The sequence below is a fragment of the Orbicella faveolata genome, unplaced genomic scaffold, assembly GCF_042242905.1.
Source record: "Orbicella faveolata isolate gen_17 unplaced genomic scaffold, um_ofav_v1 contig_14, whole genome shotgun sequence".
Lineage (NCBI taxonomy): Eukaryota > Metazoa > Cnidaria > Anthozoa > Scleractinia > Merulinidae > Orbicella > Orbicella faveolata.
The window spans coordinates 4,876,708-4,892,728 of record NW_028301541.1 but is presented as its reverse complement, the minus strand read 5'-3'; the positions used below and the strand labels follow the sequence as shown (position 1 = coordinate 4,892,728).

The following is a 16,021-nucleotide window of genomic DNA, read 5'->3' as shown; positions in this document are numbered from 1 at the left end:
GTGCTTTCACAAGGCTCGAAAACAGTGCTGTCCGGTTCTACCGGGTAAGTAACTTTTCATTCTCACTTGCCTGATGGGCAAGGGTCCAGGTAAGTCATCTGTCAACTAAATATATGTAAGAAAATAAGTAAACTAAGACTTGCCTAGGGTAAGCAAAATTTGAGAGCTGTTTGTTAGAAGAGTAAGCTGGAATTCAAGTTTTTTTTTTAGCCTCGCTGTTATCTAGAAACGATCATTATTTGCAATCAGGGAAACACCCATGAGAAACTCGATTGAATAATTTTTTAGAAACTCAATTGAAGAACTTTTAATCTTTTAGGTGGAACATGTTCTTCCACTTCTGAAACGTGGCATTGGAATCCATCACTCAGGACTTCTTCCAATTTTGAAAGAGACCATTGAAATCCTCTTTTCAGAAGGATTAATCAAGGTTAGTTGTCTATAACCAGGTTGATGTTTCCAGGCAGTCAAAAATAAAATGTAATTTTTCTCATGACGTCATCAGTACATGTATAATTATTCTGAAGGAAATAGGTGACAGGAGTGAAGAAAATGATCAACTAGAGGATATCAAGGCTGTCATTAAGTTTGAGTCACCTGTAGCCCTGATCTTCACACACATAACAGACTTGTTACCTTTTGAGTGAATAGTATCAACTATTGGCAAGTTCACTCATAACACAAAGGGCTCATCAAACATGCTCAGCCACAGCAGGTGTTATGGGTTATGGCCCTTATTGACATTCTTGGACATACAATGTAGTTTGTAGTTTTATACTGAAGTTAAAAGGGTCCATTTGTCAGTAAAGTTTAGGAGTGAAAAAAATTAACTAAAGTACATGTAGTAATGTTCATGGATGGTTGCTGGTTACCACACACCATAGCTTGAGCTGGCTTTTGATTAACAGATAAAATTGATTGAATGCACTAATGGTCTTAATAAATAATTTCCAATTCAAAATTATTTGATCTTGGGAAATCTGTCCCACCAATCTTTGTTATATTTTATTTGTTAATATCATTTGCTAATGGGTTAGTATTGATTGTTTTGGTAGGCCCTGTTTGCCACGGAAACATTTGCCCTCGGCCTTAACATGCCTGCAAGGACTGTTGTGTTTACAAATGCAAGGAAATTTGATGGAAAAGACTTTAGATTTGTAAGTGTTGATAGCTGAGCACAATATAACTAGCGATTTCATTTAGCTTATTTTCTAAGTTGAATACTGGATCCAGAGTCAACACCAGTTCCCCAGGATAGAGTTGTAAATAAGTCCTGAATGAATTATATTTTTCAAGTTTAATAACCTTGAGTTAATTTGATTAAGATATATAGCTAACAAAAATAATCATTTAACACCCTTTCTAATAAACACCATGGGAGGGGCGGTGGCCTCATGGTTAGTGCACTCGTTTCTGGATCGAGCAGCCCGGGTTTGAGCCCTGGCCGGAGACGTTGTGTTGTGTTCTTGGGTAAGATACTTAGCTCTCACAGTGCCTCTCTCCACCTAGGTGTATAATTAGGTACCAGGAAATTTAATGCTGGGGGTACCTGAAATGGACTAACATCCCATCCAGGGAGGAGTAGAAATATTCCTAGTCACTTCATGCTACAGAAACCGGGATAAGCTTTGGCCTGATAGGCCACCTGGTTCGTACATGTATGCAGACTTAACCTTTACCTTATAAACACCAACCATTAAGATCTATAGTACAAAGAAATCTATTTCAGATACTGGAATGAATAGTGTTTCATTTTTCATGCTTTCAGATAACATCAGGAGAGTACATTCAAATGAGTGGTAGAGCAGGAAGGCGTGGCATTGACGACAGAGGAATCGTCATTTTGATAGTGGATGAAAAAATGGGACCTGATGTTGGAAAAGAACTGTTAAAGGTACTGATATAGAAGAAAAAATTTTTGATCACTTGTACGTGCATGTATTACATCTTGACTGTTACTCAAACAGCGAAAGAGTTTGTCTCTACCTACATGTAGTAAATTTCCTGTTTTTTAGCAAATGGTATGGTTGTGTTGTTCACTTGTGGCTGCATAAGTGATTAGGGCAAGAGTATCAACAAAAGCACAGGAGATGGGGTTTGAGGGTGTGAGAGAAAAACCTGGCACAAGTACTTGTAGTTCAGAAATGGAAATAAAAGTATGAAAACTAGTAGAATCATGACTATTTACTGGCTTGTCCATGTTCTTAGTATTGAAGGGCTGTCTTTACACCTTCACTTTGATCTTTAAGGTCCTTACAAAGTTTATGTGAATTCTAACTTTTTTTCCTCTCATTTGCATTTGCTTGTGAACAGGGTCAAGCGGATCCACTGAACAGTGCTTTCCATCTAACTTACAACATGGTATTGAACTTGCTGAGAGTGGAAGAAGTAAATCCTGAGATTATGCTAGAAAAATCTTTTCATCAGTTTCAGAATTACGCATCTGTACCTGGCATGATTGACAGTAAGTGCTGTTTCATTGCCTTCATTTAAATGGTTGTACGAAAGGGTTTCAACCACAAGACTGAAAAGTTAGAACTACCAACAACTATGTACTGCTGTGCATAATAAACAGTACTACATGAATAGCTTTCATTTATGGCAACGATCAAGCTAGGATGAAAATTAGAACCACCTTAGAAGTTGAACAGTATCAGCAGTGCTCAATACATGTAGCTTTCAGTTTCGGTTAATTGGTCACACTCAGTTACCTGCATTTATAAACAAGCAGCTCGTCAGCCCTTTGCTACATGATTGTATAATTCACATTTGCTTTGGTTTTCCATTTTCTACAGGAAATGACTGACTTAAAAAACTTGTTTCCTTGTTTTTGTATTTGCTTTGAGTCTTGATTGGTTCACTGGAATGTCTGCATCCCTTGTAATCAGCCTGTGTGATTGTTTTAGTTTTGGTCACAAGAGATAATTGAAAACCGCTCCGTGCAAACATAGGAACAAGCTAGTACCTGTTACAGTACATGCACACTTGTTTCATGGTAAAATGAAGTGTACATCAGAATCTCTCACTCTATAAAATAATTTAATTTCCCTGTTTTTATAATTGCAGAACTTAAAGAACTTGAAGCCCAGAGGGACACTTTTGAAATCCCAAATGAAGAGTCCATTACGTCATATTACAAAATTAGACAACAGCTGAAAAGACTGGGAAATGACATGCTGGTTGGTAGTTTATTCACACCAGACCAAAGCTTAATCAAGCAAGTTAAAGGAGCTCAGTCACAGCATTTTGAGTTATGTTGGCTATGTGCAAAATTACCTCTAAATTGAAGGAAACCTGAAAATAATAATTTAACAAGATAGAAAAGGGTAATAATAAACCACAAAGGAACCAGGATGGTTAAGGATGGAGAAGATTGACATGGATTAGAAACAACAGTCTTGAAAAATTTAGGCTTAACTCTCAAGATGTGCAAACTGTGATGTAGCTTCTAAGTTAATGTGGTTATACATGTAAGATGCCAGCTTGTTCAACTTGCTTAAAGTCCTTTGGTGCGTTTCTGTAAAGGTTGCAGTTCACTCCTGGAAAGGAGTGATTGAAAAATGCTATATTCATATTTAGAATTTTCCTTGGCTAATGTGTAAGTACTGCCTTGCACTTACATGCAACAGCTAATGAAGTAATTTCCATTGTAAACATTTTACCAGCAACATGGCAGTTTGAGAGTCTCCCAGAGTATAAAATTATTATGTTTTCTTGCATAATCCAGCTCTTGATCAAAACTTGTGCCTTTAGTTTTCTTTGCATTTATAAAAGAATTTTATTACCAGCATCATAGATAAGCAATGTAGGCAAAGCACCATGTACTGTACATAGTATGAAACCTTTTGAAATGTCAGCTTTCCAAACTTGCTCTGGCAGTTAATTTACTTTTGTCAACTTTGGCAACTATGTCATTAACTGGAAGACATTTCCTACATCTTCTTTCATTTAAACATATACAGGCAAAAACTAACGATAGACAAATCCGACGTTTCAGCGACATCTTGGCGCCATTGTCAAGGGAAACTAATTAAATATGCAATTTCAAGAGTAACTAAGAGTTCAGAGTTTCTAATTTGCATAAGTTAGACAAAGACTTTAGCGCGAACTGAGTCTGATTGTACATTTAAACATGGTCGTAATTGTTTAATGAGTAACATCTCATTAATGAGGCAATCAAACTTGTTGTGGCATTTTTTCAACACGCTAAAACAATTGCGAAGGTCATCCGGAATCCTGCCTGCGTGTCTATTATCATAGTGATTGCGTACTGACGAGGTCTTGCTTCTATGTCCATCAATGCGTACGAACAGATGGCCACGGGTGTAACCGACATAACCAGCATTGCACTGGTCACACTTGAAGTTATACACAACGCATTGTTGATCAATGAGCTGAGGCTTAGGTTCACTTGTCAGGAACTCCTGGGCAATCTTGCGGCTCGTAAACACCGGTTGAACACTAGTCTGCAGCTTCACACTGAGATCTTTTAACTGTGTCTTCACGATATTAGCAGACTCCTGGTCTTTAAAGGGTATGACAACCCGAGTAGTGTTTTCCGTCGTAGATCTGGACTGTAATGAGGGCTGGTCAGCGACCTTTAAATTTAGGAAGGTTTTGACAGTGGAGTCAACAAGGTGCTTGGGATATTTCAGTTTAGAGAAAACAGACTTCAGTCGTTCGCACTCCTCAGTGAAGTAGGACCATGACGAAGACAGGCGATGTGCGCGATCGAGCATAGTTGTCAATAGTCCGTGCTTGTACCTATTATCGACATGACTGTGGTAATGGAGAAGCAGACCACTGTTTGTTGGCTTCACGAACACTTTAGTTTCAATACGGGGCGCTCTGTTTAGGAGTTGAGTACCGAGAAAGGGAAGCATTCCATCATTTTCGACCTCCATAGTAAACTTGATGGTGGGGTGAGCGTGGTTGAGGGTGTTCAGAAAGTCCCTAGCTGTAGACAAATCGGGCATCACAGTGAGTGTGTCGTCAACATATCGACGATAGTAAGGTGGCAGCTTGCCCTCAACATCTAATTTCTCTTCAATAGACGACATGAATACGTTGGCTAGCAAGGGCCCAAGGGGGGACCCCATCGCTACTCTGTCAATCTGTTCATACAGGGATCCATTAAATTGGAAAAGCTGCCCCTTGGTGGCCACACCCAAAAGATCAATAAGGTCCTGCTTTGAAATGTTCAAATCATACTCGGAATTAAACCAGTTGTTTCTAAAGGCTCTGTCTGCGAGAATCGTAATGGTTTCATCCAAAGGTACATTCGTGAACAAGGAGGACACATCATAGGACACCAGCAAGTCACCAGGTGTTATGTTGAGGTCTCGCAGTAGTTCGTTCACAAAATCGAAAATGTCCGTGACTGTGTACTGATTTAACGACAACGGTTTGAGCTTGTTGTCCAACCATTTTGCCAGAGCATAATTATATGTATTAGTCGCTGATAGGATTGGTCTCATGGCTAATTTCTCCTTGTGTGTTTTCGGTAACCCGTACAGGTGTGCCATTCTAGAACCGGTCGGACGAAGAGACTGGGCCACAGCGTGGGGGAGGATCCTTGTGATGATAGATTGTACAAGAGCCTCCTTTGCTAAAAGCAGATGATAGTGTTTGGGTGAAGAAGCGTCTGTCAATGATACCAGCAAATTTCGTCCCATTCCTTCTGAACGACCAAAAACCAGAGGCAGACCACCCAAGCACTATCATCTGCTTTTAGCAAAGGAGGCTCTTGTACAATCTATCATCACAAGGATCCTCCCCCACGCTGTGGCCCAGTCTCTTCGTCTGACCGGTTCTAGACTGGCACACCTGTACGGGTTACCGAAAACACACAAGGAGAAATTAGCCATGAGACCAATCCTATCAACGACTAATACGTATAATTATGCTCTGGCAAAATGGTTGGACAACAAGCTCAAACCGTTGTCGTTAAATCAGTACACAGTCACGGACATTTTCGATTTTGTGAACGAACTACTGCGAGACCTCAACATAACACCTGGTGACTTGCTGGTGTCCTATGATGTGTCCTCCTTGTTCACGAATGTACCTTTGGATGAAACCATTACGATTCTCGCAGACAGAGCCTTTAGAAACAACTGGTTTAATTCCGAGTATGATTTGAACATTTCAAAGCAGGACCTTATTGATCTTTTGGGTGTGGCCACCAAGGGGCAGCTTTTCCAATTTAATGGATCCCTGTATGAACAGATCGACAGAGTAGCGATGGGGTCCCCCCTTGGGCCCTTGCTAGCCAACGTATTCATGTCGTCTATTGAAGAGAAATTAGATGTTGAGGGCAAGCTGCCACCTTACTATCGTCGATATGTTGACGACACACTCACTGTGATGCCCGATTTGTCTACAGCTAGGGACTTTCTGAACACCCTCAACCACGCTCACCCCACCATCAAGTTTACTATGGAGGTCGAAAATGATGGAATGCTTCCCTTTCTCGGTACTCAACTCCTAAACAGAGCGCCCCGTATTGAAACTAAAGTGTTCGTGAAGCCAACAAACAGTGGTCTGCTTCTCCATTACCACAGTCATGTCGATAATAGGTACAAGCACGGACTATTGACAACTATGCTCGATCGCGCACATCGCCTGTCTTCGTCATGGTCCTACTTCACTGAGGAGTGCGAACGACTGAAGTCTGTTTTCTCTAAACTGAAATATCCCAAGCACCTTGTTGACTCCACTGTCAAAACCTTCCTAAATTTAAAGGTCGCTGACCAGCCCTCATTACAGTCCAGATCTACGACGGAAAACACTACTCGGGTTGTCATACCCTTTAAAGACCAGGAGTCTGCTAATATCGTGAAGACACAGTTAAAAGATCTCAGTGTGAAGCTGCAGACTAGTGTTCAACCGGTGTTTACGAGCCGCAAGATTGCCCAGGAGTTCCCGACAAGTGAACCTAAGCCTCAGCTCATTGATCAACAATGCGTTGTGTATAACTTCAAGTGTGACCAGTGCAATGCTGGTTATGTCGGTTACACCCGTGGCCATCTGTTCGTACGCATTGATGGACATAGAAGCAAGACCTCGTCAGTACGCAATCACTATGATAATAGACACGCAGGCAGGATTCCGGATGACCTTCGCAATTGTTTTAGCGTGTTGAAAAAATGCCACAACAAGTTTGATTGCCTCATTAATGAGATGTTACTCATTAAACAATTATAACCGTGTTTAAATGTACAATCAGACTCAGTTCGCGCTAAAGTCTTTGTCTAACTTATGCAAATTAGAAACTCTGAACTCTTAGTTACTCTTGAAATCGCATATTTAATTAGTTTCCCTTGACAATGGCGCCAAGATGTCGCCGAAACGTCAGATTTGTCTATCGTTAGTTTTTGCCTGTATATGTTTATCTAAATCATTGTTGATTAGACTTCTTTCATTTCAGGCTTTTATTCATCAACCAAAGTACTGTTTACCATTTATGCAGCCTGGAAGATTAATTCAGGTGAATAGCAAAGACCTGCAGCATTAATTTTGATCATTGTTAGTTGTAATAGTCTTTAAGTTAATAAGATTTTCTATAAGGTAGCTTTGGAATTGGTTCAGAAGCCTGAGTGTATATACACCTGTTACAAAAGCCAACAAGCCTGTGGTACTTCGGGTTCTCCAAGCTCTTTGTAAAAGATCTTGGACACAAAAATAATCTCATTTTATCTCCATGATATATCACTAGTTTTAAGAATGTCCAGAATGAGGAAGGAATGCTAAATGAAGCTTGGTTGGGTTGCTACTGCCGAGGCCCTGGACAATACTGTTGAAAATATATGTATTTATAAACAGATAACAGCAAATAATTAGTTGTTGGTGAAATCTAGTGAAATCAAAATATCTTTCTGATCTCTGTCCCCCATCCCAATTTTATGTTTTACAGGTTAAAAGTAATGACAGTGATTTTGGCTGGGGTGTCGTTCTTAACTTCCAGAAGAAAGCAAATCAGAAGGTAATACTTAATTTTATTAAGTCGTTTAATCTCTTGAAGCACACTTATTTGTACTGTGCTGTGTGTTTGTTCTTGTCCATTTTCCAGTCAGTACGGCAGTCCGTAATTCATTCATTAAAAACTTGAATGAAAGTGATTAATTCGTGCAATTAATTTTGTTTCTTTATAGTTTAATATTTGACAACCAGTGTTATAATGACAGTCATTGTCTTTTTGTCAGAGTGGTCCAACACAAGGTGAGACACTGTTCGTGGTGGAGGCATTATTGAACTGTTCTAGTAAGTCACTCAAGTCAGCTGATGGAGATACACCACTGCCATGTGGACCTGATGAAAAAGGAGAAATGCAGGTAAGATTTAATACCTAAACCTAGAGTTAAGCATAGCACCACTACTTAATTTCCCCCTCTCTATTACAGCTGAGTTAGAGTAAAACTTTGTTATGGGAGGTGCAGTGTCCTCTTGGTTAGTCTGCATGATGAGATTGCAACACATTTAGATGCTATGTAAAAACTGAGGCTACCAGTTTAAACGCAGGTTATAGAACACAACTCTCTAACATGCTGTCTGAACTTTTGATGTAATATATCAAACACATTTCCAAACACCGAGAAGAGAATGTGGTGTTTGAAAATGTGGTGAAACCCAGGCTTGAGTGTTTGAATCTTCTAAATTGGAGCTAAAACTAAAGACAAAACGGAAAATTAAAATCATAATGGTAATTAATTTGCTAATAAAATAGTGGACTTTATTTGCCAATTTAGGTGGTACCCATTTTGTTGAATCTGGTGAAGGCAATCAGTAGTGTCAGGTTGTATATCCCCAAAGACTTGAGGTCACTGGACAGTCGGCAGAGTGTTGGCAAATCCATAAAGGTTAGCTAACATATTGAGATGAACTTTGCAATACCTGTATATCATTGAGATGGGTAGAATAGGAAAGACCACAGCTACATTTAAAGAATGTCTTCAACGATAAATTGCTTTCGTTTCTGTGGCAAAACTTGAAAATAGGATTGACCAACAACTGTACAATCTGAGAGAAATATTAGAACAGCAAAAAATACATAAAAAAATAATTTACAAATATCTCTAGACCCCCTACAAGTTAGTGCACTCACTTGTAAGCCCCCCCCCCCTCCCCCCCCCCCCCAATTCAAAATATGTTCCGCCATTTCTGTCCTTACCTCTTAAAGGTACAAGGCAAATTAGAATAAGGGTTTCATTATCTCAGAAAACACGACTTCTCGCAATAGATGTACTTAAAATGCTTTTTGATAAACTTTTTCGTGTATAAGAGAGAATTAAGATGACTTGTGCTTGTTGTATTTCTGAAGGAAGTAAAAGTACGATTTCCAGATGGCCTGCCTTTTCTAGATCCTATTGAAGACATGGGAATCAAAGATGATGGGTTAAAATCTGTTATACGGGTATGTATGTTCCCAGTTACTATTAAATTGAAGTTCTAAATTGATTTCAGATTTACTCTTGGTTTTCTGTGAAAATCTTTATTTTGCCATTTCCTCCCTTATCCTGCCCCCTAGAGGAAGGTGCTTTGACTAACCTAAAAACCTTGGACTCCAGGGCCGGGTTGATCAAAAGCCAGTTAACACCAACGCAGGATTAAAAGTTAACCAAAGTATTAATTTTTCTTGCATAAAAATGTTTTTTTACTCCTTATGTTTTGTGTAGTTTGAGCTTAGTCAAGCTCAAAACTGAAGGACAAACAGTATAAACAGAAAACCTCATCGAAAAGTTACAAAACTCAAATCAAAATTCTCACTAATCCTGGGTTAGCTTAGTTAGGCTTTGAACAACCCGGTCCAGGTGAAGCAGTCTGAGTTCAAGCTCTAGCCTGGGTCACTGTACCATGTTCTTGAGCAATATATACTTTGTTTTCACGTTGCCTTTCAACCCAGGAGTATGAATAGGAACTGACCTATTGTTGTAGCCTGTGAAGAGGCTCCAGCTGGAAGGGTCTGAGGGCCTAGAAGGAAGTGGCTGAGAGAAGCCTACGTAGCAAGCGTTCCCTTACAAGCCAAACGAAATTGGGCCACGCAAAGGAGTTTTTTGCATTCGGGCAACGCAAAAAATGGGACGAGAGCAATTCGGGCCGTGTGAAGCCACATTTTTCTTGCAGCCCAAATGCAAAAAACTCTTTTGGGTGGCCCGATTTTGTTCTGCTCATACAGGAACGCTTGCTACACAGGCTAGACTAACAGTGAAGTAGCTGAGGGGGGCTGGGCTCCTCTCTTCCCTCCTCTCTCTTCACTTCTCTTTCTTCCCTCCCTCTCTTCACCCCATCTTCCACTAGAGAGCCTGTTCAGAGACAACTATTGTTGGGGCAACCTGGCATACTGGTTGGCTAACACATTATATGATGATCTAGCATCCAATCCAAGGACAGTTCATTGCCCTCTTCTCTCAAATGCAGTATAAAACAAACCCCACCACATCCCCTCCTACTCTTAGCCTTGAATATTATTTATTTAGATGATTTATGCTGTGGCTTTTTTGCTTTTAAACAGAAAATAGAGACATTAGAACATCGTATGTACACTCATCCACTGCACAAGGATCCCTCTCTGGAGTCACTGTATAACTTATGTGAAAAGAAAGCACAGGTAACGATTTGGATGAAATAGCCCAGAACAACTTCCTTTTGAGGCCAAATTTTGAAAACTGTTTTATCTGGTTATTCATAAATATTCCAAATACTCAACAGAGTTCCAGTGGGCCAGGCCTGTCTTATAATTGAAAGCTTTGTGTGAACAATCAACTTTGTGTTTGTGGTCATTGTGCACAACGGGAAACAAGGATAAACATCTCTAACATTTTGTTAATAATTGTTTCTCTCCACTCTTCAATAATTATTGTCTAGCATCATAGGTACATAAAGTGTCCAAAGCACTATGTGGCTATATTGTGGACCTACAGTATAAGGCTCTATGTTAACAATTGTTAAGTGAACTCTTAGAAATAAGAGCATGGGCCTCTTTCAACCAACAAGTGACAAAGTTCAAATCAGTCATTTTCTGACTTTCATTTGCTTTCCCACTCTTTCCACTGGTCACTTTCTTGCAGCTGAGCCTCGGCAAATGGACAGCTCCAATTAAGTAGACACCTAGTCATGGTCAAAGCCACATACAATGCTACTTTTGATCCCAAGGGTGCCCCCTCATGGGAAGGTCCACTGTATCATTTGCATTTTTGTTCTAGTCACAACTGGTCGGTTTGAAACTAATATTTCTGTTTCTTCTTCATAGATTTTAGCTGAGATCAAAACAGTTAGGAAAGAACTGAAGAGAACAAAGACAATCCTACAACTTGATGAACTCAAGTGTAGGAAACGAGTCTTAAGAAGGTAACCAGATATGAATTGTTGATGTTGTAGACAGAAACTGTGTGCAATACTGTTTTAATGAACCATTGCAGTGGCGGGGGGGGGGGGGGGGGGGGGGCGGGGGAAGGGGACTTAATGGTTGATGTGCTTCAAACAGATTGAATTCAAGCACTGGTTATAGACATTGTGCTGTGTTCTTGGGCAAGACACTTAACTCTCACAGTGCCTCTCTCCACCCAGGTGTATAAGTGGATATTGGCAAAATTACTGCTGGGGGTAACCCTGCGATGGACTAGCATCCCATCCAGGGAGTAATAGAATGCCTCAGAAACCAGGCTAAACCCCTGTGGAATGAGACGTTTTGGCCTGATACGGACTTCCTAATTACAACCTTAACGGAAAGCATCCTTGTGTGTTTTCTTTTTTTCAGGTTAGGATATGCCACGGCATCAGATGTTATTGAGCTCAAAGGACGTGTAGCTTGTGAACTTAGCAGGTTGGTAAAAAACCTAACATTTCAACCCATGTGCGAGTCCTCACTACAAGTGGAAGACATGGTGCAGTGGGATAATTGTTTGTGTATCATACTCAGTCAGATCTCGAGATCAGTTGCAAGCCCTGGCAAGGTTCTTTGTTTTGTGTTCTTGAGCCATGCAACATTCACCACTGCCCTTGTGCAGTTTCACATTCAGAAAATATCTCAGTTCAATAATGGATAGAAGTAGTGCAAAGACGTCCAAAACCCATAATGACATGTGGATTTTGTGAACTATGTACTTTTTGGTAAATTGGCACCTGTGAAAGTGAAATGAAATGGCTCTGAAAACTGCATATGTCAAAATTAATCTCATTTTATGCTTCATTCGTAGTGGAGACGAGCTTTTACTCACAGAGATGATCTTCAATGGAGTGTTCAACGACCTTACAGTTCAACAGTGTGTGGCGTTGCTCAGCTGTTTTGTGTTTGAAGAAAAGGTACGTATAGTCTTGTATTCATTTACTAATTTATGTATTTTTAGTTATGAGCGTGTAACTGGTTTCCTCTTGTAGGCATTGATTTTGTTAGTTCTGACTCAAAAGACAAGTTCGTGGGGGGGGGGGGTGACTTCCAAATATTAAGGATATAATAATGACATGACAGGAAATAATGTGTTGTTTTAGAATTGGCACCTCTTAGGGGTGAAAAGAAAATTTCAAGCCACACCCACAAAACAGGATCTTGGTAACTCTTTGGGTTCTTTTCAAAATTTCCCATGAGTACCCCTGTCCTTTTTATGGGAGTCCCCCCTACTAATTACACTATTCTCGTCACCTGACTATTGAGATAGTAATTTACGAGAAAGTTAGATGACAATCGAAAAGGATCATAACATAGGATCATAGGCTGTCTTTGTTGTTGTTGTTGTTGTTGCTGTTGTTGTTGTTTCCATGGAATACTCTTTTCATCTTGGTTTTATTGTGGCGTTCATGAGTTTACAAGACATTGTCTGATTAAAGTCACATGATTTTTTTTAATCTTTGAAACAGAGCGATGAATCGCCCAAACTGACAGAAGAGTTGGCAGGTCCCTTGAGACAGATGCAGGTACGAATAGTTTACATCGTATTTCAATAGCCGATGGGTCTTGACTTGATATCTATTTAGTAATTTCTGTCTGTCTGTCTGTCTGTCTGTCTGTCTGTCTGTCTATAGGACAGCCAAACATCTCATGGACAGCTCCATCTAGTACAGCTTCAAGTCAGTCAGCGTTGGTGTCGATTATTACGTCCGACTGTTTTTCAGTTTAGGCATTTTATGCGAAAAATCACTCAGTTAAACAAACGATCAGTCAATTAGTTGATTTGTCAGTAAGTCAGTTAATAAGTCGGTAGTTCGGCCAGACAGATGGACGGACGGACAGCAGAGACAGACAGACCGGTAGACAGACAGTACGTCAGCCAGTCAGACAGGCTGACTGTTTATCAGTCAGTAATTCAGTCAGTCAGTGAGACAATCGGTCGTTCAATCAGTCTGTTGGTGTGTTGTCAGATAGACAAGCAGTTGGTTGTTTGGGTGGTAATCAGTCTGCTGGTAAGTCAGACAGACAGTCCGTCAGATAGACAGACAGACAGTCATAACTAGTCATTGATGAATGAATCAACGTGTCGCTGTTTTGGTAGATTTTAGCACATAACACATCGTGGCTGTTCATTTTGCCTTCATTGCAGTACGTTACAATGTTTTCAATTCTAACATCGCATATTGCCTTCTAGGAATCTGCTCGACGAATCGGAAAGGTTTCAGAAGAAGCTAAGCTTCAAATTGACGTGGAAACTTACGTGGAGTCCTTTAAACCTCATATCATGGATGTGGTATTTGCTTGGGCAAACGGAGCGTCATTTTCACAGATCTGTAAAATGACTGATGCATTTGAAGGTAATGATTCTCGACAAAACTTACCTGCTTACCGGTATAACAAGTGATTGCGTGATTCTCCAGGTTATTCTTGGCTTTCGCACAATAAAATAAAATGTTGTCACGCAAGTTGAATTATGCAGTCCCGTCAATGTTAGCCTCTTTTAAGCGTTCAGTTAGTTGGGACACAGCGCGAAAATCAGCGCGCGAAAAATAAAACAAGCGCGGCGAGAGTTCGCGCGCTGATTTCCTCGCTGCGCCACAATTAACTGAACGTCTGAAGAGACTACGTCAATGTATAAAGTTTATTCCACGTGAATCTGGCGGTTGAATTAGTTCATTAAGACTTAAAATTAAATGTTACTTTTGTTTTTTTAGGAAGTGTTATTCGTTGTATGCGTCGCCTGGAAGAACTTTTAAGACAGATGTGTCAAGCGTCAAAAGCCATTGGAAACACTGAGCTGGAAAATAAATTTGCAGAAGGTACTTTTTCTTCTTCCTTTTTTTTTTTACTTACATGGTAAAGGTGCTATGTCGAGGTATTTTAAATCATTTAAATTGAAGCCTGAAAATGATAATATTTTAATTAGGGTAATGGAAGGAATGCTTTTGGTTGGAGAGTCTGTATAAGAAAAGAAGGACAAAATTTGTTTGGCCCGTTTAACGGATGTTTTCCCGTGAACGGTCACAAGTGGTAAGGGCTTATGTTACCACAACTTATGTTACTTATGACGGCTAAATATGGTGGCGTTTTGCCCTGAACACGAGCTCTCTACCCCTGCCCTCCCCCCTTTCCTCCAACCCGGGAGGAGGCACTTTGTGCCACTTACTATGAAGAAAATAGGCAGATAGATAGGTACGCAATGCGTACAAAGATTAAAAGCTAAATAGCTCTGGACCCATTCCGTGTATGTGATGGTAACTAATAATTTTCCTCTTTCCTCTGCGACCGATCCATATGTACGAATGACCTAAAAGAAGAATGCATGGCCAGGAAACACTTGTATTGTGGCTTATTAACCCTTTTGGAAAACGTTTAATTTTACTTCCAAATAATTTTCTCGTATTGACGTTTCTCTAAGGTATCATCAAAATCAAGAGAGACATTGTCTTTGCGGCAAGTTTGTACCTCTGAAGTTTGTACCTCTGAGAGGTGAACATGAATTAGCTGCTGTGGATACTTACACAAACGAGTTCTTGATGCAGTACACCTTGGAACCTTGGACAATAATGCTTCTGCGTTTTGTTTGGTGCTGTTGGTTCGATTTTTCTGTCCATTTTGGCTTGTAGATTTTACCACAACACAATCTACGGTCTGAACTCTAAAGAACGGCTTATCCTACAAGCCCACGAACTTACTGAGGAGTAAAACGACATTTCTTAGACCAAATAATGACCTTAAACTTTGAAATTCATTCCTCGAGAACATTATTTTTAGCTTGGGAGAGTACACTTCTTGGACTTAGGATTGATAAGTAACGGTAGATAACGTAATGCTAGATACGATAACTTTTACAAATGATCAAATGTAAAGATAATAATCCCTTTGATTATGAAAGGTCGTTGTTGACTGTTATTTAAGGGCGACTGTCTTGATTAAGGTTCATTTTTTGGCAAATTAGAAAGTTATCTCCAAGGCAAGACAAGAAGCTCTAGGGCTCAGAACTGTGCCTGGTAGTTTGACATCTTAGTAAAACCACACGAAAGGCTAGCATGAGTCTTGCTAGCGCCAGACGTTCACTAACTGTCCTCGATTGTCTTGCAGATAATCTCTTTTCAATGCAATAATAACTCAACAAAATAATTTTACACTTGGCACGAAGCTAAGAATGGAGCTCTTAAATTTTGACTTCTATTTTACTGGAAGAAATGTCTGTTCGCTTTGTCGAGAGTTGACGTAATGTCTTGAAATTCGGGTCTCATCAGATGTTATTTCGCTTTCGATTAAAAGCTTGAGTTGAAGTCGCTATAGTGCTCGAACTAAGCGGATATTCTCCTCGGTCACAAAATTTCTTTGCCCTTGGGATCCCCACTGACAAATATCGTCATTTTTGTATTGTATATACTGTATGTAGAAACTGAAAGAATACTTTAATAAATGACCTGTTTTGGTTTTAGCTTTTTGTTGTTTTTGTTGTTGTTGTGGAGGGGACTTCTCTTATCTTCAGTCTTAACAATGAAACAAAGAAACACTATGGACACCAAACCATCGACTCTATCATTGTATCTTCATCACCCGTAAAACTCCAGTTAATTATTTTCACCCTACCCCATTTTGTTTTCAACGTCGGCTGATGGAACT

At 39.9% G+C, this 16,021-nt stretch overlaps 3 protein-coding genes across 3 annotated transcripts in view; 2 read left to right on the top strand and 1 right to left on the bottom strand.

The window, feature by feature from the left end:
- Positions 1-15,836, top strand: part of LOC110050334 (exosome RNA helicase MTR4-like) — a 63,154-nt gene extending 47,318 nt beyond the window's left edge. Inside the window, exons 14-31 of the mRNA XM_089286286.1 lie at positions 320-430; positions 1,056-1,157; positions 1,769-1,894; positions 2,314-2,464; positions 3,067-3,179; positions 7,430-7,489; positions 7,916-7,984; positions 8,205-8,333; positions 8,748-8,858; positions 9,320-9,412; positions 10,511-10,606; positions 11,249-11,346; positions 11,756-11,821; positions 12,195-12,300; positions 12,853-12,909; positions 13,578-13,740; positions 14,098-14,202; positions 14,802-15,836. Of these exons, the coding sequence (XP_089142412.1) occupies positions 320-430; positions 1,056-1,157; positions 1,769-1,894; positions 2,314-2,464; positions 3,067-3,179; positions 7,430-7,489; positions 7,916-7,984; positions 8,205-8,333; positions 8,748-8,858; positions 9,320-9,412; positions 10,511-10,606; positions 11,249-11,346; positions 11,756-11,821; positions 12,195-12,300; positions 12,853-12,909; positions 13,578-13,740; positions 14,098-14,202; positions 14,802-14,854 (1,809 nt within the window). The 3' untranslated portion in view covers positions 14,855-15,836. The remainder of the gene's footprint in view (positions 1-319; positions 431-1,055; positions 1,158-1,768; positions 1,895-2,313; positions 2,465-3,066; positions 3,180-7,429; positions 7,490-7,915; positions 7,985-8,204; positions 8,334-8,747; positions 8,859-9,319; positions 9,413-10,510; positions 10,607-11,248; positions 11,347-11,755; positions 11,822-12,194; positions 12,301-12,852; positions 12,910-13,577; positions 13,741-14,097; positions 14,203-14,801) is intronic.
- On the bottom strand, positions 4,002-5,675 carry LOC149113706 (uncharacterized). The gene has a single exon (XM_089286288.1). It carries the CDS (start codon positions 5,673-5,675, stop codon positions 4,086-4,088), a length of 1,590 nt encoding a protein of 529 aa, XP_089142414.1. The 3' UTR covers positions 4,002-4,085.
- On the top strand, positions 5,758-7,398 carry LOC149113705 (uncharacterized). Its single transcript, XM_089286289.1, has one exon. It carries the CDS (start codon positions 5,866-5,868, stop codon positions 7,204-7,206), a length of 1,341 nt encoding a protein of 446 aa, XP_089142415.1. The 5' UTR covers positions 5,758-5,865; the 3' UTR covers positions 7,207-7,398.
- Positions 15,837-16,021: the final 185 nt, after the last annotated feature.

Bases quoted from the DNA above. Each gene is read 5' to 3' on its own strand.
- LOC149113706 (XM_089286288.1), bottom strand. From the start codon at position 5,675: ATGGGACGAAATTTGCTGGTATCATTGACAGACGCTTCTTCACCCAAA.
- LOC149113705 (XM_089286289.1), top strand. From the start codon at position 5,866: ATGAGACCAATCCTATCAACGACTAATACGTATAATTATGCTCTGGCA.